The 23,941-nt window shown below is 39.1% G+C and overlaps 1 protein-coding gene across 6 annotated transcripts in view; it reads left to right on the top strand.

Moving 5' to 3' along the window:
• The window catches only part of KCNQ1 (potassium voltage-gated channel subfamily Q member 1), a 402,777-nt gene that overhangs the window by 17,945 nt on the left and 360,891 nt on the right, over positions 1 to 23,941 (top strand). The window contains exon 1 of one of the 6 annotated variants that reach the window (XM_061463087.1): positions 23,058 to 23,634. The exons of 1 other annotated variant lie outside the window; for it this stretch is intronic. In XM_061463087.1, the coding sequence (XP_061319071.1) occupies positions 23,237 to 23,634 (398 nt within the window). In that variant the 5' untranslated portion in view covers positions 23,058 to 23,236. Of the gene's footprint in view, positions 1 to 23,057; positions 23,635 to 23,941 lie in introns of those variants that run through there. 4 more of the 6 variants (XM_061463083.1, XM_061463084.1, XM_061463085.1 and 1 more) reach the window with 4 other exon arrangements.

Below are 23,941 nucleotides of genomic sequence, written 5' to 3'. Positions count from 1 at the left end.
AGCAATGGTTATTAATACTGCATTAATCTTTATTTCCTAATCTAAGAGATTTAATGTGGATTTAAAGTGGGTCAAACCAGCAAGTCTTTTTGTGGGTCTATCAGGATGCTCCAGCAGAGGGAGCAAACCCTCTCTTGGGAGCCTGTATCCTGCTGCTTCAGCACCTGCTGCTTCTATGATCTTCTCTCTTTTGGGTTTGTTTTGTTTTTTTTTTTTTTGTTTTCTGTGAAAAAGTTGTTTGGAGTTGCTTTTTTTTCCTCTGATCCACCTGTGAAAAGTGGTTATGGACTCTCACTCATAATTTGTTTCCTCTACAGCTTTCCCACACCTCTGTATCCATCCCCAAACTTCTGTCATGCCAGTCTCTTCTGGAGACAACTGAGTGTTTATTCTGAACACTGAGACTAATTCAGTTAAGAGTCTTACCTAAAAGAACTTCTGGATTTTCAACAACAGTGGTCACAGCAAAACCCACCTCTTTTTTGAGTCCTCTTTTCCACTGAGGATACAGCTTTATCTCCTAAGAGCACAAAGACAGTATTCTGGGGAAAAAAGAGTTAATACAGAGTTATAACAACATATTTTGATTATTCTGAAGCACACAAATCACTTCCTGGGACTCGCTCACAGAACAAAGGATTTGATTAGAAAAAAGTATTCAGTTCTGAATTTTCAGAGTATATTTAGTCCATTTAGTCACCATTCATCACTGCCCCAGATAGTGCACATTTATTTATATCTACAAACAAGCAACAAACTTGGAATAGGAAGTCATTTACAAAATAATCTGATGGTTAATTTGACCTCATAGATAGGCCCCAAGTGGTACATTTTAAGTCTAGCTCTAGACCTAAGCTTGCAAAATTTCATCATGTGGTTATCCATGACTTCTATTTTGGAATAAAGACACTGAGCTGCTGAGATTTATAAGGAAGATTCTCACATTTGGATTTTTTTTTTTTCCCCAGAAATAACATGTTACTTGATTTTTAGTTTAGGATTTCTGTTGTTCACTACCATTGAGAATCAATACAAAGTGAAGGAGACAAAAACAGATGAGATGCAGAAACACAAAAAACTTGTGAACAAAGCTTGTAAGACTGGAAAGTGAAGAAGGCAGCTGGTAACTGGCACTGCACAGGGCACTACTTTTTTCTTTTAATCAAGCAGTGAACCATGACAGTAGAGACTGTGAGCTTATTTTTGGGAAGTATTATTTCATCTTTCCATCCTGTTCTTATACCACTTTTGCATCCCACAGCAAGGTGCTGTCTGTGATGGGATACAGAGCTAAAGGGAATTAGTTATGAATTTCTACTACTTGGCCTTGTGTTCATATTCCAAGCCAGGACATCTTTCAGCATCAAGAGTAGAAAAGCAATACTGACAGAATGGCAAAACAAACCCCAAATTTGTGCAAGATTCTGAATTGTATCCATGTAAGACTATAATGTATCCCTATATGGAGCTGAGAATCTACACCAGAGATTGTGGACTATTGTGGAATGATATTATCTAAGTTTCTGCATGCAGCTTTCAGGAGCTTTTACAGACAAAGGCAATGAGCAATGCCAAGTAGCTTGCTTTGGTTTGGCTTCAGTTTTAGTAAGATTTGACACGGACAGTTTTTCTTGCTTTATCTTCTACCTCTTGTTTGACTTCCAAGGAATAAATATGGTGACTTACAGTATGATTGCAGTAACATACAGGTGAGACCTTCCACGTCAGTGCAATGTTCCACCCAGTGGTGCTAACAGAGCAAGGAAATATTGCTTTGGTATTTAAAGGGGTGGGGAAGAAGATTTTAAAGGTTGTTTTATAGATAATGTGCAGGCAGGGGAAAAAAAAACAAAACCCAACAAAAAAAAAAACAACAAACCAAAAAACCTTCAAACAAAGCCAGAAGTTGCTTATATTCTGAATGTTGCAACATTGAGGAAAAAAGACTGCTGGATAAGATTTGCAGATGTGGTTCTAAGCACAAAGGATGACCATATTAAATGTTTCCTTACTTTCCTTTACAGCTGTATCAGCTATTGCAGTGTAACTCCTTGCTCTCATGGGCAGAATTGCAGAACACTGAATGGACCTGTTCAAGTACTGCACACCACCTGACTACCAGTTTGCGCTGCAGTGGAGCTTTGCTACATATTGATCAGTCAGCACACAGGCTGCATTATGTCCCTAATATTTGAATATATATTCAGAATAGGATATAGTTGGCTCTGTAATTTCCTCCTGGATTGTTAAAATTTCCGTTTTTTAAAAGCATGTGGGCATCTCGCCTAGTGTCCTCTAACAAGCAAAGTAAGCAGGTAGTAACAAACTATGTAATATAATCACAGGTTTTTGGAGTGCCTTTCTCCCAGGTTTAATTCAGTCTTGCTCTGCTTGGTTCCAGCTTTCACATAAGTCTCTGATGGTTTCAGCGGCTACTACTTTGAGACTTCAGGCTGCACTAGATTGTGAGCGTGTCAGGTCACAGTAATCGGGTCAACTCATTGTGGTCAAAGTCATGACATGCCACTGCAGTCAGCTTAGCTGTGGTCAGTTTCATCACTGCAACATAACAGAGTATATTTTAATTACAAGGGTCTGGAATAAGTCCATGCCTTGGGAAAGAATAAGCAGATACCCAGAAAGAGGAACATGGTCTAAACACTTTTTGGATGAGAGGAAAGGTAGGGAGGAAAGCAAAGGAGAGACAAAGGCTATAAATACAGCTGGATGAAAACCCAATGACCAGTACTTCACAATTTTTTCCCTTTCCAGATGCTACTTTCTGTTAAACTACTTTTAAAAAATCCAACCTATTTTTAATCCCAATACTTAAATTTTTTTCCTCTCCATTATCTGAAAGAATTCCATTGTTTTAAATCTGATAAAAAATTACTTGGACAAGCAATCAGAAATACTTAAGGGGGAGAGGAAAGCTACAAAAATCTTGCCTGCTGTAATATGTGCATTCATATTTTAAATTTTGTGTACACACACACATACATATTGAAAAATCCGATTTTAGTTCTGGGTCAGACTTAAGTACAGATTTTTCTATCTAGGCTGCTGCTACTTATTTAAATTTGTAGGTCAAATTCTGCCCTAGATGTTCCCATTGACTACAAACATCTATGGAAAGAATGTACCTTTAATGATTACCAGATTTGAAATATAACCTAGAAATCCATTCCTAACTAGCAAAGCAAGTTAAGATAATTATAAGGAAAAGACAACTGCCAGTTCCACCTACCTCTGGAAATGTGAGTCAATGTCATTTGCATTAGGGATGGCCTGATTAAGTCATTCCAGGTGTCAGCCAGTCTCATGAATCATTATTTCTTTAACCTCATAAATAGGGAGCTGTTAGAATTGTACCACTGTACAAGCAGCACTTGTGGCACTGGAGCTTGCAGGTCCTAATACTATTTAGTCCTTTATTTGGATGGTCCTAACTTCTTATTTGGACATCCTAGATTTCTGGGATGTAGAAAACTGTCAGGGAGGTACAACTTCAGGGGAACAGTTGTGATGGCTGTAGGGAAACTCCAAAGTGGATTGCTGCAGGGGTGCTTTCCTGAGGGATTTATCCAGGAAAAATGATACCAGAATTGCAAAGAAACATTTTGAGAGCTATGTACATCTCTTTCAGGACTGTTTTTCCTCCTGGCTCTTCTTCCTGACTTCTCTGCCATTCCTTCTCTCTCCAGCCTCCTTTTCCCTTACTTCTCTCCATGTTTCCTCCAGCTTTCCATGGGTTCTTTCTAGCTATTGTTGCTGCCACTTAGCCCACTGTGAATGTGTAGCTCTTCCATGTGTGGTAAGAAATAACAGATGTTGCACCTCCCGATATATGACAAGGGCATGGGTCCACTTCAGCCTTCTTTTAGATTTTAACCAGGATCAGTCTGTGTCAATGGAAGGAAGAAAGGTCAATCTAAGCCTTTCAAACATACATTGTGAAAATGGGTGCAGTCAAGGGATGGCTTGACCTCAATTGTTATCTTCAAGGGTAATGGTTCGATTAAGAGAGTAGGCGTATGGTAATCATTAGTTCTCAGGACTTGGCACCAGTAAGAAATCTCCTTCATATTAGTATGCTGATCAGGGACACACCCTGGCTTTTTATTACTAGCAGATTCCTCCACCCACTCAAGGAGTACATTGGAATATGTAGGTGAAATGATTAAATGCAGTAATAAAGTAGTCCCAGTATTGCTGATGTTAAAACAGCCACAAAGCCCACCCTTAGCTACAGTGGCCGATGGAGCAAATCCATTGGTTTATAAACATTGAAGGAAGCTTTCATGTGGAGCAAAAGAAGACAGTGACAGTTACTGTGCCCTTGCTGGTGCAGGATAGGATAAGCTACAAATCCTAATGAAAAGTGTACCTTAACTATTGGTCAGAAAAAGAGGGGGCTCACAATAATGATGCAGGTGAATAGTAAGGGGGAAACTGCAACAGCAGCATACAACAGACTTCACTTGAGCAGGAAAAATTAGCTACTAAGACATGTAATGAGATACCACTGGCTAAACTGCAGTCCTTTGAAAGAAGCTAAGGGTTACAGACAGAGCAAAGGTAAGTGAGCAATATTATGCTGTTGTTACAAAAGAAAAATGCTGCTAGGACAGTGTAAACAGGATAGCCTTCATGAAGTCAGCATTAGCTGCACTATTCTGTCTGGTTTTGGGTGCGAGATTTCAAGGGAATTACGGACCAGCCGGAGAAGGTTTGAGCAAGAGAAGTAGCAAGGACAGAAACCTTGCACTAAAAGATAAGGAAAGCTTGAGCAAATCAGAATTGTGTAACCAAAAGCAGAGAAGATTGCAGGAAGGGAAAAGGAGAATGTAATAGCCTACCACTGCAAAAGGATGATGAGAAAGATCATTTATACTTGTGGCTAGCACAACAAGTAATGGGTTCAAGAGAAGAACAGTAACAAGGCTTCCCAGAGATAAAATAGTAACCACACTCAGAGAAATACTTCCTTGGAAAGAATTAAACCCTATACCACTGGTTAGGGAGCAAGCAAAACAGCCAGTACAAAATCCCCAGTTGTGTATTCTGTATATTGTGTAGTCTGTAAATTGTGACCCAAAGAGCTTGACCTTAACTTACATGTTATTGCAACCCTGAGAGCTGGAGATGCATCCATAGCTCTGATCCTCAAGATACACATATGCTTATGCAACTTCACTAATGGAAATGCTCCTACTGACTTTAGTGCAAGTACTCACTCCAGGAAAATTCCATCAGTGAGTTTACTGGGCCATTGCCAGCAACAGTGTAATGGAATTATTTGCTTTCAATAGTTGCCATGTTTTCTTTCCTGTTTTGAATTCAAACATAATAAATATGAAGAACAAAGCAGGTGCAGGGGATCAGGATAAAGAAAACCAGAAAAATGAAGGGCAGAGTAAGGACTGCAAAACTCATGTTCAATTTCAGCATGTGCTCCAGAAATGAAGTGGATGGACTCTAACTCATGAGTACCTTTAAGTGTGAAGAAACAATATTTCAATCACAATGGATGCAACAGAAAAGAGGAGGTATAAGAAGGCATTAACTAGAATCCAGGAAAGGAACCTGCCATGGAAATATGTTTATATGACGTGAGACAAAAGGAAATATTTGTTAGGGAAAATAAATGTACGTGTATCTGTGTGAAAGACTGATGTATGTACCTCTATGTGCAGTTATATATATTATCTTGCTTATATTTATGCTGCAGGTTTGGAAAATGTTTGTTGGGAATTGGTACATTCAAATGTACTAATGATGATGCATGAAATGTTTCTGCTTCACAGCCTAATGACAAAGCAGAACCATCTGCCATGATTGCCAAGGAATTGCTAAATAAAGCATGTTGTTTCACCTAGGCATGGTGAAATACACCAGCAGAAATCATGGCCAGCTGTCCTGCACAAGGCTTTGTCATGCCTGTAGCAAATAAATCTTTGAGACCTGAAGAAATAGAAAAAAGGAAACAAAGAAATGATCGCCACAAGTCCAACTGGAACTATAGTACACTACACATCCCTCATGTTCAGACAAGAGGGATAAGAAAAGCCATTACTGTCAAAGATGAGAACTGGAAGGATGCAGCAAGTACACAGCAAATAACTTATGGGATGGTTTCTCCATACTTTGACTAGGACAGAGAGAGACAGGCTAGTTGAGATTGACAGCAACCTTAGGAATGTGTTTCCTAACTGGAGACCTTGAGTTTGCAGACACAGGGCTAGACAGGAACTTGAAGCAAAATCATGCAAAGAAAGGAAGCATAGAAGTGACCTAGTAAAATAGAAGTTTAAGTGTCCAGATATATTTATGTGAATTGGCCCCATCAGATTTCAGAAACATCAGTGTTACCAGTTTCCTTGCTAGCACAGCAGTTGTTATAGAATGTTATTTCAAGTAAGTCCTCTTTACTGTATCTGTGCAGTCAATAATCAGAACAAAATGTCAGAGGAGGAAGAATATTTTGAAACGTCATCAACAACAGCAAGCTATGAAAAGACGTGTGGGAGGAGAGCCTTGTCACTGAACTAGTGTAGGCTTTCTAAGGTATGCCTCTTGAGCCTGATCCTTCTTGTAATTGCTAGGAAGGACACAAGGGTGCAAGGCAAATCAGGTATTCACAGGAGTCTTCCTACAATTTTCTAGGAGAGTGGATTGTGCTTTGGTTTGGCTGGGGTCAGCAACACACCTTTAACAAATGAATGTGCAAAATGCTAATGCAAATATAGGTACTTTGTCTTTTTTGTTTCCATCTTCATTTGGTTTACACAGTAAAGAGCATCAGAGGCTATTTGAATAATGTGCTTTTAGTGAGTTTGCAGAAATTTGCATACAGATGTCAGTGAATTTCATAGAAGAGGATTTATTCTGGGGAGAAAACCTGAGAAGGTAGGGAGCTGATAAAAGGGAAATAAACAATGGAAGGTGCAGATGGAATAGACGAGAGAAAACACATAGCAACACTGCTTGATTAAAATAAAGGAATTGGCTGTGCTTACATAGCATGTTGTGTATAGTGTGTGGGGGGAGGCTGACAATAGCTTCAAATACTCCTGGACCTTCACTGCTCTGTTCCCACAGCATAGCATGCCACTTTGAAGCTGTGCCAACAAATGTTTTTGTGTGGCCTCACAGTGAATCAGACTGAGTTCACTTGAACTCATTTTTATCAGGTCATTTTTCATCAGGATCGGCTTACTAATGTGGTATATAGCGTGACACACGAAGTCCTGAAAATAATGTATTGCGAAACCACAACTGTAGTTCATGCTGAAAGAAGAAGAATGTGGAAGTAGCTCCAATTCTAGACAAGTGCTTCAGGAAGGACAATGTTCAGGTAAGGCAGACAAAACCATACCTGAACATTTTAGTTGAATATAGACTCTATGTGGACACTGGTGAATGAGTACTATTGAAAACAAAGGACACAATAAAAACTACTGCAAGCAGAAGTATTAAAATAAAAAGGACCAATGCTTGGGAACTGGAAAGGCTTGAAATAATTCAATGCGCTTTTGCTGAGATCAGCTAGTATTTTTCATTTGTGAAGATCATAACATACCATACTTGTAGAACCTGGAAAAGTTCACAAATGTTTCCCTTGATGCCAACAGCTGACTTCACGAATTTAGCCCCTAGCATTAAGTACCAATCTTTACAAATTCCATAAGTTGTGCTAAAATAATCTTTACCTATTTTCAAGCTTGTCATGTGTTCAGTATTTTTTTTTCTTTCAATTTCATGCCTGTAGCCACACATTTTTTATGGAACAGAGCAATTTTTATGGGGGGTGGAGGGGAAACCTTCACTGTGTTTCCTTGTGGGACTGCTTTCATCATCTCCTGTTTATAAGAGCTTGTTCAATACTTTAGGCAAATTTTGAGAGCTGAAAAGGGAAGTGTATTCAAAACCAAGACTCCCTTGCATAAACCATATACACAGTGTACTTGGAGAATTCCAGACCTTAGGAAAACATTGTAGTCTGTTTTGTTCCTTAAATATAACAAAGCTGTGGAGACAATTTTGACCGTATTGAACGTTCTGCAAAATGGTAATGGCAAAATTGTTCATCAATGGTTCTATGCTTTTTTTTTTCCCTTGATAAGACATGAATCTCTACCTTTTTCAAATAACTCCAAAATTTGTGTTGCATTTGGATGTGGTGGTGAATTTCAGGAAGTCTCATGCGTAAGCATGAGAGGTCACTGGGCTGTGTTGCACATTTAGAAATTGAACCCACTGAATGCACTATAATGTGTATTTTAATTCTTTTCCATAAATATGGGTGTAGCATCTTGTATATAGCAAGGCCTGCCAGCCCTAGATTTTAAATATATGCTTGTTGCCCACTGCTAGGAAGCCTAGCCTTTCTTTTTTCTTCTGTATAGTGTTGATTTTTAACCCACATTTGCAGCAAATCATAGCCAATTTGCCCTTTGGCACTCTTTCTTGGGTTACATATCAGATAGGTTTAGATCAGGTCCAAATGAATAAGGATATTATAAAAATGCAGGGCACAGAAGAAAGTGTCTGAATGTGACATACAGATGACCTAAGGTTGTTAAGGACTGCTTCACTGTATAGGAGAAAGAGGTACCTCACATGTATGTTTGGGATACTCAAGATCATCTCGGCTTGTAGACGGACAAGAGGCATGTGCTGGCACAGCGATTCCCAGCATGTCAAATTCACTGTACTAAAAGCATCTGTTGCTTCCCCATATACACATGCTTTCCCTGTGTCTTAACAGTTCTGTTGGCAGGTGTACTCATGGCAATAACCAGTTATAAACAGGAGGTAAATCTTCAAAGGTGGTCAATTCTGTGCTTGGCAGAGGTTAACATGCTGTAGGAGATAAGTAGAATAACAGATGTTTTCCTTCACTTGATGTTTATAGATATTCAAAGCCTTTCTGAGCTGTGTTAAGCTGTCTTCTGCCTCAGTCAGCATAATTTCGTCCTGAAAAGAGCAATTACAGAACAAACCCTACCTCCTCCACCTCTTTTCTACAGTGTATAATACAATATTGGGGGTGGTGTGTGGTACAATACTTATAGATCTAAGGTGCTGTGATAAGAGGGAAAAAAACCCAAAACAGATCCCATTGCTTCCATAAGCACAAGGTCCTGCTTTACTGTAGTAGCAATGTAGCTACACATATCAAATACATGATGGGACAAGTTATGTAGTGCTCTAGGGTACCACAACTTACTGGGATGACTTAGTATTACACTTGCCATACAGTCAAGCATAGGTAGTGTAAAATGGTAAATAATACTAAATGTGAAACTGAAGCAGGGTACATATTAATACGAGGTGTGAAACTGAAGCAGGGTACATATTAATACGAGGTGAAATAATTAGCAGACATTCAGTTTACTTCTATGAAGGTCTTAAAAAGCCTATTTTGAAGTTAATAGACCTAGTGCCTTGAGAATGTGTACCTAGTTTTATTTACATGAGCAGTTCTCTTGAGCTATTCGTTAGAATAAAGAGCATTATATACCAAAGACAAGGATGACTTTCACCTTTCTTGATTTTAGTTTTTTAACCCACTAGGAGAAGATGCTTTCCCAGATGAAGAGTTAATAAAATTAGCCAGACTCTGACTTGACAGCATTTCTGTCTGTGTCCTCTGTGGCGCTGTCTGAATGTAGGGTCTTTAGAAGTAGTTAACTGCATTTTATCAGAAAACTTCAAATAAAAAGGGCTTTTTCTGCCTTAACTCTGCCACCTAACATTCAGATACTCGGTTGTTCCCAATGCAATCTTGTAAAATAAAAATTACATTAAAAGTTTAAAAAAAGTTAAAATCAAAATAGAGTTGAAGACATCATCTGTGCCCCAAGATAGTGTTGGGAATTGTCTTCAAGGGCTAAGGATGAGTGGGCAGTAAACACATGAAAAACTAAAACAGAGTAGAACAGTATATAGTTATATTCGTTCATGCTTATGTCTTAAACTCATGGGGCTGGCAGAAGAATCCGACAGCATAGAACCCTTACAATGCAGGAGTGTAGAAGTCATGGACCTATCTCTGTACGTTGCTGTCTCAGAAACAGCTGTATAGTAGACAACTGCTTTACTGTAACAGTTATGCTGTCTGCTTATATTAGGCCAAAACCATAGCCATACATATAGCCATAGACTCTAGATACAAGAATCTGTGAAACTTGATACTCCTAGTGCAAACTAAAAGGTTGTCTTAACAGTGAAGAGCTCAACAGTAGAACATTGTTGATGCTGAATTGCAGAATGGGACAAATGCAGTAATGTAGCTACTATTTGGTACTACTTTGTAAGGTACTTTACTACTTTAGTAAGGTACTACTTTGGTAAAAAACCAAAGTACTGAACAGAAAAAAAACTACAGAAAGCAATCAAGAATATAAACAAAGGACAGCAACAAGTAGCTTGTGAAATTCCTGATAAGGAAAATCTGGAAATTTTACATATACTTTATTATTCAAAAGGAAGAAAGAATAGCAATGACTGTTTTATATCACTGCTGATTACTCACAGACGATGAAGGGAAAAAAAAAAATTGAAGTAATGATCTCTTCTTGGATGAATCACAAACATCTTTTAATATACATAGTATAGTTAGTGATCCTACCTGCTGGCTGTCTTTTGCAACAGGCGTGCACATCCATCTGAAGTGCTGAAGGTGGCTATTGTTATCAATACTGTTTGCTGCCACTCCCTTTTTCTAGCTGGGAGAGGAAGGTGTTACCAGATTACCTGGCGCACCAGTCCTATGACAATAAAAGTAAACATTGCTAGTGTATAATGATACTGATAGCTCTTCCCTGGGATGAAAATAAGCCCTGTGCAACAGATGAAGATGCAAATAGGAAGTATTTCTCTGTAGCAGTAGTGGAGCATGGAGTTATCAGAAACAGACAACAAACAGGAATGTACTTTAGCTGTGAATGTATTTTTTAAATTAACTTTTCAAATTATTGCAATGACTTGGTAGTTGAGTAACTGCATTGGTAACTAATCCTATATTCCCTTTGAGAAGAGTCACGTGCTTTCCCCAGCTACAGAAATCTTTAACAAATTTCCAAGAGCACATGTGTGTTCAGTCTAAGTGCTCTCTTAATGATTAAGGTTTCCAAACAAACACTGTCCAGTTGTCTTCACTGATAACTTAAAATTTTGGTGCATAGCATGTGAACCTTGACAGTGAATCCATTTAAAGGATTTATTCTGTATTTAGAACACAAATGTTGCATTATCATGCTTCCTTAGGTAACTTGCCTATGGGGCTTTCTTGATACATAACAGACCTCATTTGGTATGAACTATTGCAGCTCAGTTAACTGCTCTAAATCAAAGCTACTTTGAAGAAGCCAAATATATGGCCAAGCTTTTCAACTTTCTTATTATCATGTTAATGTGTTTCTTCAAAAACTTTTTGTCCTTCACTATCAAAATAAGTGGTATGATTCCTATATATTTGTACTGCGGCTTTGTTTTTTTTGGCATAAGTTGATGTATGTCATAAATATTCAGTGTCCTCAAGACAGATTTTGCTATTTTTATAGGCTTTAAACTCTCCTTTCTTCTGCAAGTCTGGATTCCTCTATACTTTTTATTGTAAAACCTTTAGAAAAATGTATCTCTGATGCATCACTTTGATTACAATAAAAACCGACATAAAACAGTCTGATATCTAAATTCTGTCTGTTCAAAAGAACAGCAGATTTTGTTTCTCTTATGATAACCCATGTAATTATTCTGGATTGCTTTAAAATTTTCTTTATATATTAATATGCCACATTTTTTTTAACTATCCATATTTCTATTAATGCTTTTATTTCTAGGAGTACAATTGTGTTAAATTCCATTACATATGAGTAATAAAAAGTGCTTTATCTTCCGTCTTTGTTACAACAGTGATACTTGCTTGAAGTATAAACCTCTGAAACTAAGCAGAACCTTAATCAAGAAATGCTCTCTGAAAGCTGAACCAGATTGTAACATACGGTGTTGAAGGCACTGGCTATTTTTGTCCAGGTTTGACTACTGATTTGACAGAAAGCATTAGGTGCTGAGACTGTGAAAGTCGTAGCCCAAACAGGAGTTCTTCTCTAAAGTAGAACTGAGTGGTTTGCTTAGTTTAATCTACAATTAAAGAGTAATACTGGGTCTGAAACAAAACTCTTCATTTACGAGACCCTGAGTGAGACTCAGTCCCTCCTAGACTATACTTCTGTCTTCTCTGTTGAAATCCTGTATTTTTTTTATCTATCTATTTAAACTACAGTATTCTGTCAGGCAAACTTTTTTTTTTTTTTTCCCCTTCCTTCATGTTCTCCCTGTGCTCAGAAGCAGATGTGTTTATTATGAACCAATTTCGTGGACAGTTTCATTACCTTTTCTGGGGAGTTCTAATATGGCTTGCTGGCCGTTCTGTCCATTATTCATATTTGTGCATCTGTCTCCCTTCCAGGCAGCTTTCCAGGTTTCATGTCAATCTGCTAAGAGGGAAATAATGCTTGAGTATGGAGATTCATAATTGATTACTATCTTACAGGTGCCTGAGATTAAAAGTTTTGTAAGCTGCTGAATGCACCTGCTATACTGCAAATTCGTAACACTTTATACAGCTCTTCCCACTGCCTTGTTCAGGCTGTGTATGTGCAATGACTTATTACTTACATTCCTTGGCCTCGTAAGGTGAAATTTTCATTTGAATGTTCATTGAATTAAACTGTGTCTTATAACATAACATTTCATAGAATCATCGAATGGTTCAGGTTGGACCTAAAGATCATCAAGTTCTACCCGCCTGTCACGGCCAAGGATACCAGGTTTCTCACAGCCCCATCCAGCCTGGCCTTGAACACTTCCAGGAATGGAGCAGCCACAGCTTCTCTTAGTAACCTGTTCCAGTGCCCCATCATCCTCACAGTAAAGAACCGCTTCTTAATATCTAATCTAAATCTGCCTTATTTCAGTTTAAAGTCATAACCCCTTGTTCTTTCACTACATGCCCTTGTAAAATGCCCCTCTCCAGACTTCCTACAGGGCCCCCCTTTAGGTATTGGAAGGGTGCTATAAGGTCTCCCCAGACCCTTCTCCAGGCTGAACAAGCCCAGATCTCTCAGCCTGTCTTCATAGAAGAGGTTCTCCAGCCCTCTGATCATCTTTGCGGCCCTCCTCTGGATTTTTTCTAACAGGTCTATGTCCTTCTTATGTTGGGGGCCTGAGCTGCTCAATCCTCAACAGATTCCCATTGCTCCCCCTTCAATTATTAATTGCAGCCGTTGATGTGCTGATGGGCTGCATTTGTTTTTCCTTTGTACAGCGGTTGGGCTGTAACTTAGAAGATCAGTGTTACTGGTGACAATTAAGTCTGTTACTATGTGTCTGATAAGTCTATTTCTATGTTTGTTCACATGGTGAATTTTCACAGCAATGGCAAATGCAATAAAAAGGAAGAATCCCTATAGTATCAGCAGCAGTTAAAGCATTCATTGAAGTTTGTGTTTCTATTCAAAATACAGTGTCTTGATTTAAAATCCCAGTGTTATTAGATCTGTCTGCACGCCATAATTTTGTAAGATGTTCCAAGGCATCCCTACCTTTATACTGACTAATCCTGTTTCTTTTCTTCCCCAGAAAATCTGGATACTTAACATGCAACCACATTTAGTATTACAGCCACAAAGGAGGACAGGGCTATTATCCCATTTACAAATAAAGAACCTGAGGCACAAATAAGAACAATGACACACCAGAGGTTATACAGGAAGTCTGTGGGAGAACTGAGAGCTGAGCTCTGGTCATTCAAGTCTGAGGTTAAAGACTGGAACTTTCCTCTTTGATGGAGGACTGAAAATACTTTCTTGAATTCAATATGCTTGCAGGAATTTGGGGCTGTCTGATAATTTCTTCTTATTTATTTTGCAAATCTGGATAACAGATCAAGTAAAAGCCCAGTCTATTTCTTTGTTGGTTTTTTTTTGTTGTTTTTGTTTTTTTTTGATTGTGTTTTGTTTGGGTTTTTTTCTGCATTGACAGTTACCCATCAAACTACTAAGTTTATTAGGGTTTAATTTCATGTATCATTCCTTGTAATGGTAAATGTCAAATACTCTGCTGTTCTCTTTCAAATATTTTCTTAGATTATTGTTGGAGCAAGTCCAGAGGAGAGCCACAAAGATAATCAGAGGGCTAGAGCACCTCTCCTATGAAGACAGGCTGAGAGAGCTGGGCTTATTCAGCCTGGAGAAGAGAAGGCTCTGGGGAGAGCTTGTAACAGTCTTCCAAAACCTAAAGAGGGCCTACAAAAAAACTAGTGAGGGGCTTTTTGCAAGGGCATGTAGTGATAGGACAAGGGGGAATGGCTTTAAACTAAAAGGGTAGATTTAGATTAGCTATAAGGGAGAAGTTCTTTACTGTGAGACGGTTTGAGGCACTGGAACAGATTTCTTAGGGAGTTCTCTTTAAAAGTGTATGTACCCTAAAAATGTTTACACATCAGAATATTCAATCTTCGTATCTGAGCAAGACAGGCCTCTCAAGTAAAAGACTTACTGTGTCAGAGAACATTCTGATAATAAGGTATTGCTTCTCCTTGTCTTAAAACAGACCTGTAAAAGGCAAAATACCTCAAAATCAGCTGTGAATGTGGTTGAATGGCAAAGTTGAGCAGGCTTGTAAGCAGTAACATAATTTTCTAACGGTGTGAAATAGTTTTCCTGTTCTTAAAGTGACAATCACTTTTCCTTTTTCTTAATGTTAAAAACATTTTTTATTTCTCAGTTTATTTAGAAGGAGGGATTATAAATGTTAAAAAATCATTTATGTCTATTATGAAAACATCTGAAGAAAAAAATCCGAACTCAAACCAAATGCAAAACACCTGTAGCCTACAAACTTGATACTTTAGCCACTAGAGGGACCTCCAGGAACAGGATATGCAAAAATATTTGCAAAGGTTATTTTGAAGTACTACGTGTCTTTTGAAGAAAAGTGAAAAAGCTTTGCAGGTCAAACGAACTGCCTTTTTTTTTTTTATAATGAGTTATATATTTATAACATATATTTATACTCATAATGAGTCTGAAACAATGGGAAATATGAATTAACTACCTACCTCATAGCCTTTGTCAAGAAAAAGCAATTATTTTTCACCTGGTGGGGTATGACTTTGGAGGATTGTTTCCTCTTCACTGAATTAATGTGGTTAGTACATCTGCTTTCAAGAGACTTGTAATTTAGCAGTAAGTTTATGTTGTGTTGCTCTTCTGACTAGCACAAAGTAAATAAAGTTATTATCTATTCAGAGTGTCTAAAAATAGGATTTGGATGTGGCGCAGAGAGTCTGAAATCAGTAAGCTTATTTTCTCACTGAATGGTACTTTAGCAGAGCCCTGAACTTACTTAAAATTTCAATAGAGCTTTAATAGCCCCATTTAAAAATGTTAGTGCCTCACCATGCATGCAAGTGCTTTCCAAAAAGTAGTTACGCTAGCAGTTGGATCACTGGATTTGTAATTAGCAATCACAGAGATGCCAAAGGTACTCTAATGTTTTACACTTCTGCAATACTATACTATACTGTAGAAGAAGCGTTGGTGTTCTTCACACACAAGATTTTGGGGCTCTGCAGAGCAAAAATCAGCAAGTTTTAGCTTTAGTGTAGCTACTGTAAAACATGAAATCCTGCTAATGTAACTGACTAGGCTTCTGAGACACTGAAGATGAGGACACAAAGAAAAGAAGATGACACAAAGAAAAGAACTGCAATTAACCCAATTAGCAAAATGTCAGGGATGAGACTAGAATTTGGCATCAAATCCCAATTATGGAACAGGTTTAAAGATTTTTTGCAAGACTATGTTGCATTGTTTAGCTTTACCTGTTATAATGGTACTAGTGAAACGAAAACTCTTATTTTGTGAAAAAACCTGAAAGTCCAGTTTCTCATAACTGACTGTTGTGGTCTATCCACTGCATTTTATAGTTTGCAATTTGTTTACATTCAGAGGTTACTTGCTGAGAAAAAGTGTAAAGGCAGTGGAAGATACGTTGCTAGTACCTTTTCTACTATTCTTTACTGCTTTTTTTTTTTGAGGGCTTGGGGCATTAGAAGGCTCGTTGCTGAATTATTGTTTGAAAAATTTTCATTTCTGCCAGAGTTAGCATTCTATTTCTTGCATTGCATGTGTATAACCTCCCACTGGTTTTGTAGTAAACTACCTGTAATTAAAAGATACACTGAACCACAATTAAGCTTAACTGGTAGACTGATGGTTCCTGACATCAAAAGTGGATTGCCAAGTGGATCCTACTGAAGAATGATTATCTATCCACATCATTCCATACGTGTGAAGTGGATGTTGTGTATGTTACAGATTAACACAATCACAAGCAGGAAGTGTTCCTTGACCAGGAAGAGATTTAGTGATAACTAGTGATTTCTTTCTCAGCTGTATGAGTGAAACCCTCCCTGAAATACCACAACATCCTTTTATTAAGCACAGTCACTTCTGTAAGTATGGAACAAAAATTTGGGGGGCATTTCAGAGGTTCAGTTAATTTATTTGGAGTTTATTCAGCAGTGTTGTTTGATACTGACTTTAGTCTAACCAAGAGAGGGTTTGTGACTAATGCAAGGAGGAGAATTTTCTTTTCTTGCGAGAAGATGATGGAACAGTCTTTCCATTTGAAGAATGCCATTAGTCACTCTGACCTTGAATACCTCTGCATGTGCAAGAATGTGCATACAGTATCCTGTATGGCATTACATGAGTAATCAAATGCCTGTTGAAACTAACATGCTTCTGAGATTAAAATATACCACATCTGCCTTAATGATGAAAATGAATGTTGCAGTGTTTTGTCAGCCTCTTTAGTTTTCTACTTTGGAGTGATACTTAGAAAAGAATGTTTTTTCAATTATGAAAATTGTTGAATGATTAACCACATCAAAGAATTGGGGAGGATAGGACACTACAGGCAGCTGCTGAAACAGACTGGAGAGAATACATATGCATGTGTGTACCAGTGTGTCTGGCCAAGATTTCATAAAGGTATCCCCTCTTAGTTTTACCATGCTTTAAAAAGTTTCAGATTTTTATTTTTCCTACTGACAATTTATTCAAGATTTGCAAGTAGTTTGGGAGCAGGAGAAAAGTGTTAAGAGGGATGTTTATAACATGTGAATCACCAAAGCAGTTAGCTTCTAGCTCTGTTTTTTTCATCCTAACTGCTAGTGAGCCCTTCAAGGACTCTGCCCTGAAGTCCTGCTCATAAAGAAGTAAACTTTTATGACCTGAATCCTTCAGAATCACTTATATTTGGATTTTTTTTGTCAAGCAGCAACAAATCAAATAGAACAGGCTAACACTGATTGTGGAAAAAATATTTATATTTATATTTATTGACACAAACCAAAATTCCAATTGGCTGGTACTGGCATTTCATATAAATGAATGTTCATTAACAAGAAAAACTGAGAGTCTACCAAGTATTGTTGCAGACATATGCTTGCTCAGTCTTACCTGGAAGAGGTCTTACTTTTAATTTTTGAACTATTTTTTTGTTGTTGTTGAAGACAAAGAATAGAAATACTGTTCTAAATAGCAGGGCTAATCCTATGGACTTCATTTTCGACCACGAATCCCATGTAAACAAAACAATAAAAAATAGTTTGTGTGCCAAAACTCTAAATATATGCTCAGAACCTTTCTTGAAACTTCAGGACTTAAAACCTGAGCATTGGTAGAGCATAGCATTCACTCAGAACAGCACCGATATTGTTTAAAAACCTATGAAACAATGTAAAAAATGATTACAAATGTAGATACAGCCATGCAGTAAGACAGTGTTCAAACAGACAGTGTTAATCAGGATTGTCAGCTGCTGGACTGGATAACCTCCAAACTCCAGATATCCGGTGCGTACCACTATCTTCTGCAATGTTGCTTCTCTCTGCTAACTAAACTAACTGCATCCACAGTTAAAAATAACCCAACCAACAGAAAGGGGTGAAAATTAAAAGCCAGTTTAAACTTTCTGAATAGAAAGTTATCTGCTATTTTCTGTCTGTCTCATTTGTCTTGAAAGAGACTGATAGAAGAGCAGATTGCATAAACACCTTTTAAAAGTTTGTCTTTTTTTGACAGTGATTAGCCCTTTTTGTGAAGTGATTTCATTAATGTGTCTCTGACTTCATGACTGATCAACTTCCGAATTGTTAGGTTGCTCCTGCAGTGTTAATATATTTCAAGAGGAGGAACATGTGTTTCTTCTTGTTTGTCCAAGTTTTGTTTGTCCTGTTCTATCTGCAGACAGACACTTCAGATGCCACTGAAGACAGCATTTCAGGAGGGATATAGCTATATTGTCCAGTTTTCAGGAAATAATTTGAGTGTATGGTCTGGGACGTGTTTTGCCTGTCAACTAGGCTGCTGTAATCTTTAATTCTGAAGGATGAACATCTCCTGTGTCTTTCTATGTAGCAGTTGTCCCAGTTAGTAGCACTGTACTGTTGCGCTTTTTGTGCTTTTGAATGTGTGTCAAAGGTGTCGCTTTCTCTAGACTTTCTTACCGCAGAAGTTCTTGATGGTGCTACTGCTTTTGTTGACTCAGAGAAAGCCTAAACAGCAATGGTTAATAGATGCCTAAATTGCAGGTAGAGTAATGACAAAGTAACTGTGGATCTTCCTGACCAAGGAAGCAGGAAGGAAGCAGCACTTGAAGGAAAAGGTGAGCAGAACTAACCTGAGGATTCTCCCTAGCCATACAGCTATAGGAGGGCAAGGCACTAATGGAGAAGGACAAAGTTATTACTGCACATTGTAAGTATTCTATCTTAATGGTCAGGCTTTTGGGGCATACTGCAATTTCAAGTACATTGCACTCTCCATATCTGGAGTTTGTACTGGTGTGCTAACTTTTGACTAGCAAGGTCTGTTATCAGGGTAAATCTGCTGGATTTATACAAAAGAAGCATAAATGTATTCAAGAGCCAGGAACAAAGATTTTGCTTAAATTTAAAACCTAAAGTTATGCTGGCATCATAAAAGCATAACCATTGTATATTAACAGATTGTGATCAGCTAAAGACTGGAAAATAAGATTACCAAGGTGTCCAGTGAAAAATACGTGTAGGTACTCAGAAAACTGTTCTTAATTGCAATTTGATGATATATATCTCCCTGCCTTGCCACTGAAATGGCTAAGCCATGGTCTTCCTAGGATTTAAAAATGAAGCAAAAAAAAATAATCTCTTTCCACTTTCCTTGTCTCTGCTTTGAACCATAAGCCTGAGGTTTATTTGTTTGACATGTTATTGTGTTTTCAAGCTTTTCTTTGTGTCTGAGGTTGAGATACTCAGTTGCTTTGCAGCTTATTGATCTGCAGTTTTTAATATTAATATTTTTAATGTAATAACATGCCTCTGTGAATAGGACTTTTTAATTGATTGTGACTATTTAAAAAAATTATTGTCATACAGTTACTGCTATATGAATATGTATAAAAAATCTAGGACTTTATTCTCAGTTTAGGACTGAACTGCATTTACTTTCAGCACTGGCTGTATTTTTAAAATGAACTACTGACTTGATTAAACTGTGGACTCTCCAGTAAACAGAATGCAACAAAATATTTGCTCTGATTCAAGAAAAATAATAAAAAAATCAAGACAAAACAACTCTTTCTAACCCTTCCTTAAAAAAAGTTCTTCAACATGTTGCCTACTATAGCTGGACAGAAGTGGAAAGTGACATTTAAAAAACAAAACAAACAAAAACCATCCCCCAAAGCAAACAGCAAACAAGTTGATTTCCATGCCAGTGGAGAACTCCTGCAACCTGTAGTTGTAATGTAAGTGTTAAAGGCCTTCAGAAGACAGAGAACACTCAGATACTTACTGTTTGTTGGAGTCTTAGCTTCCACAGGGAAGCAAATCACATGTAAGATCAAGGTGTCTCTTTATAACTATCTGCAGCAATTCCAGCTTGTAAACATTCAGAGGTGGTTTAGCAGTACGATCTTACATGATACTATAGCAGGCACATAAAATACAGCACATAATGAGCATATCTGACAATGCATGCATAATATTGGTCATAATTTGGTACCAGACAAGAGAAACACAGCTCCAAACTGGTACAAACATTTCTGATCTACTGAAGCCCAATGGCAGAAATGCTTTACTAGTCCAGCTCCGATTAAATTACTAGAATTGGAAGCTTTAGCAGCAGCTTTGTTGGCATGTTACCATTATACTTTAGTGACTTATGACATCTCACTTCTAGAATCAAAATCCTCTTAAAGACATAAAAATTTAAAACAGTACTTTTAACTGTGAAATAACAAATATCACTGTTGTTATCAATTTTGCTACAGTTCTGTATATACTCAAAATAGACCAAATTATTATTGTTCTAAGGAACAATTCAGTGTAGTAGTTCCATCTTAATATTTTAAACCTATATACTCTTTATTCAACATATTTTCCTACTCCCTTCACTGTCAAAGCCTGGCTACATGGCTCCATAAACATATTTTAACACTCATCTGCCTCCTTTTCCCATTTTTAGCTCTTCCATGTATACACTGTAATCTCTGTTGGTTTTTTTTTTCTATTCTTCGACTTAAATTGTTGTTTGTAAAATGAACATGATTGATATGAAGACATGGCTACTTACGAAGGGAAAAACCAGAAATTGCCATTACTATGCTGTATTCATCTTGAAAATGTTGCAAATTATTATACAGTTTTGATAACTTAGTATATATTAAAGATAATTATTCCCTGGATTCTCATCACTAAGTACCATTATTTGACACTTAGGTATGCTCTTGCCTTCACCTGTGCCAGACAGATGTTTTAGTATTCTTTAAAATGAACTAGCTGTGAAGCCTCTAACAAAATTATTTTTCTTACATAAAATAAATGTCATCATTCATCAGTAACAAACTAAAAAAAGGAATTTTTAAATTCCTACATTTGTGATGATTCTTTGAAACATTTATTCAGTGTTAGAGGTCCAGACCAAAAAATTATGAAAATATTTCTGACCTGAAAAATGGTTCAATATATTGGACTATGGAATAGATTTGAGAATTAATTTGCAGTGAGAAAATTGTTGAAAGAAACTTGGGTTTCTTGGAACAGTTTCTCATTGAACACTGAAAATCAAATTTAATACTTAACAATTTTCTTCCCTGGTTAGCTATTTAAGTACCTAACACCTCTTTAACTTTTGTTTTGGAAGGAAGTTGCATAAGTACTTCAAAATTTTAATTTTCTTAGGTTCAGATATATTGGGGTTTCTGGTCTCTGTTAATCAATGGATAAATAACAACATAATGCCACAATATTTTTTTAAAGCCTCTGAAAACAGTTTTTGAAGAACAACATAAAGTACATATGAACATCCAGCCTCTTGTTTTGCTGAAGTCTGTAAATTATGTTTTGCAACTGGCTTCAGAATAAAGTCCTATATAATCCAGACAACATGTTGGTCTTTAAAACAAAGTGGAACACTTACATAAAGAAACACATTTGTTAATTTTTATATCAAGACCTTATCATACTAGTCCTCAAAACAGGGAGCCTTCAAGGGTAGCAATGACATTCTTTCTTCTATTAGCCATTTTTCTTGCAGGCTTATTGCAAGCAATAACAATTTCTTGAAATAGAGAATCCTGACTCTATTTTGAACAGATGCAGGAAAAGTTCCCTTACAAATGCTGGTTTTATTAAGCTAGCTTATTCTTGCTCTGGTGGAGGGGGGATAAAGCCAAGTTTTTATGTTGCTGGTTTAGAAACAAGGTTTGCAAATTCTCTTCTTAACAGTTCTGATTTTGTATTCCTAATGAAGGAGCCAGGTCCTTCACAGGTGTAGTAAAGTAGTTTACAAGAGCCCACAGTCTTGCTTGTTTACACTACTGAAGGAGCTTGCCCAGTTCCCCAAATGTATGTGCAGCCTGACATTCGAATGGAACTGCAATTAGCAGGGTTGTTTTTGTTTAACTTTATTTAGCACCACCTTATCTTCCCACAGCATTCTTGTTCAAGCACCAGTATCAACCATGAACTCAACACAGCTCTTACTAGTTCTTTTCTATTTTGGGCTAGAAGAAAAAAAAAACAAAACAACAAACCAGCACTCCAGATCAAAGAGCACCCTCTTTGCGAAATTAACCGGTGCAAAACCCTATGACAAATCGATTCACACCACAGTTAAGTCAGTCATAAGTTACTCCGCTACACAGGAAAGTTATCCAAAGCCCTCAAAATACCTTGTTATTAATAGTCAAGCACACACACCCTTCCACAAAAACAGAATGTTTTTGGTGTTGATGAGACCAGGCTTGTAGAAGATGCAAGTTTGCAGAACTATGTTTACTGTGTTCTAGTTTGTCCAATTACTCATCTATCTGCTGTGTTATGTTACAGTAACACCAGGAACTGCAGCGCCTGTTGGCAAGGCCCTTACTGTTACGCATGTTAAAAAGAGCCTCCTGGAGGATCCCAAGTCCCAAATGCTGAAATTCTGTAAAAAGCGACAGAGCAGGCAGCCCTGAAAGCTTTGGTGGTCCTAAATCTGAGAGAAGGGGTTGTACCCTAGGAGCTCAAGCCTCTGCCAGGACACAGGCCCAGGCAACACTTACTGGAGCACTTGCTTCCCACAGCTTCCAAGTGGACTGAGAAGGCGGGAAACCTAGACGGTCTTCTGGGGAGCTGGTGTGCTCCCCCCTGGTCCCTGCTCTATCACCTCCTGCAGCTCAGGCAACCTCCACGTAGCCATGTTGGTGACAGGGGGACAAGTGAAACACGTCGCAGCCAGCAATGAGGAGAGAGGCCTGACACGCAGAGGGTATCTAGCTTTCATCAGGGCTCGCTGTCCGGCCCGCGCTGTCCCTCCCGCGCTCTCCGGGGCTGGGGCAGGTGCGTCCCCAAAAGCTCTATATCGAGTCCGAAGCTGAGGGGACGCCCATCTCCCGCGCTGAGGTAGCATCGCGCCCGCAGCGCCTCCCGGCGGGCAGCATGAGGGCTGCAGGCCGAGTCGGTCTGGCGGCTCAGCAGCTTCCCCTCACCTTTCCCGGCCAGGAGCCGCCCCGGAGGGGGCGGGCTAGCGGCGACGGCGGGAGAGGGTGCCCAGAGCCGGTCCGCAGCTCCCTGGGGCAGCGCAGCACTGAAACCGCCGTGCACACCCGGTTTCCCTGAGGTGCCCCAGCTATGTCCTCCAGCTCTCCCCCGGGCGAGCAGAAAAGCCGGAGCCTGGGCCGGCTATCGCTGCCCAGGAAAGGCAGTATGACACTCAGCAAGAAGTCCTCGGCACTGGAGCTGGCCGAGAGCACCTCTAACGCCCACTACGCCCCGCTCTCCGCCGCCCAGGGCGGACAGCCACCGGCGGGCTGCAGCTCGGAGCTGGAGCGGGAGCGACCGCTGCGCCTGAGGAGCGAGGTAGTGGTGGTGAGCGCCGACTGCCCCCGGCCGCCTGTCAGCCTCGACCCCCGCGTCTCCATCTACAGTCTCCGCAAGCCCCTGCTGAGCCGCAGCAGTATCCAGGGCAGGGTCTACAACTTCTTGGAGCGGCCCACGGGCTGGAAGTGCTTCGTGTACCACTTCACCGTGTGAGTACTCTTCCCCTCTCCCCGCCGGGCCCACCTGCTCCATGCCGTGCTCCCGTTATAGCGGCTAGTCCCGTCAGCCGCGGCTGCCCGGAGCGGGGAATCCGCGTTCTGGCACGGCCATCGGTGCGAGAGGCTCTCGGGGTGCGAGGTCACCGCTGCCGCCGTTCGCCTTCCTTCTAACCCCCTTGGGGTTGGCAGCCCCGGCGGTCCCCTCAGCCGCAGAGGAGCAGCACGGTGCTCGAGGCTCTGAAAATTTGGCAGATACAGTCCTCTGAGGTGATTTTTTTTTTTTTCACAGAAGTGAAGC

Source organism: Pezoporus flaviventris, unplaced genomic scaffold (assembly GCF_033815535.1).
Source record: "Pezoporus flaviventris isolate CSIRO_AGI_PZ_B2104156 unplaced genomic scaffold, CSIRO_AGI_Pfla_v1 ptg000036l, whole genome shotgun sequence".
Taxonomy (NCBI): Eukaryota; Metazoa; Chordata; class Aves; order Psittaciformes; family Psittacidae; genus Pezoporus; species Pezoporus flaviventris.
Note: the sequence above shows the minus strand (reverse complement) of the source record. Positions and strands in the feature narration are given on the sequence as shown.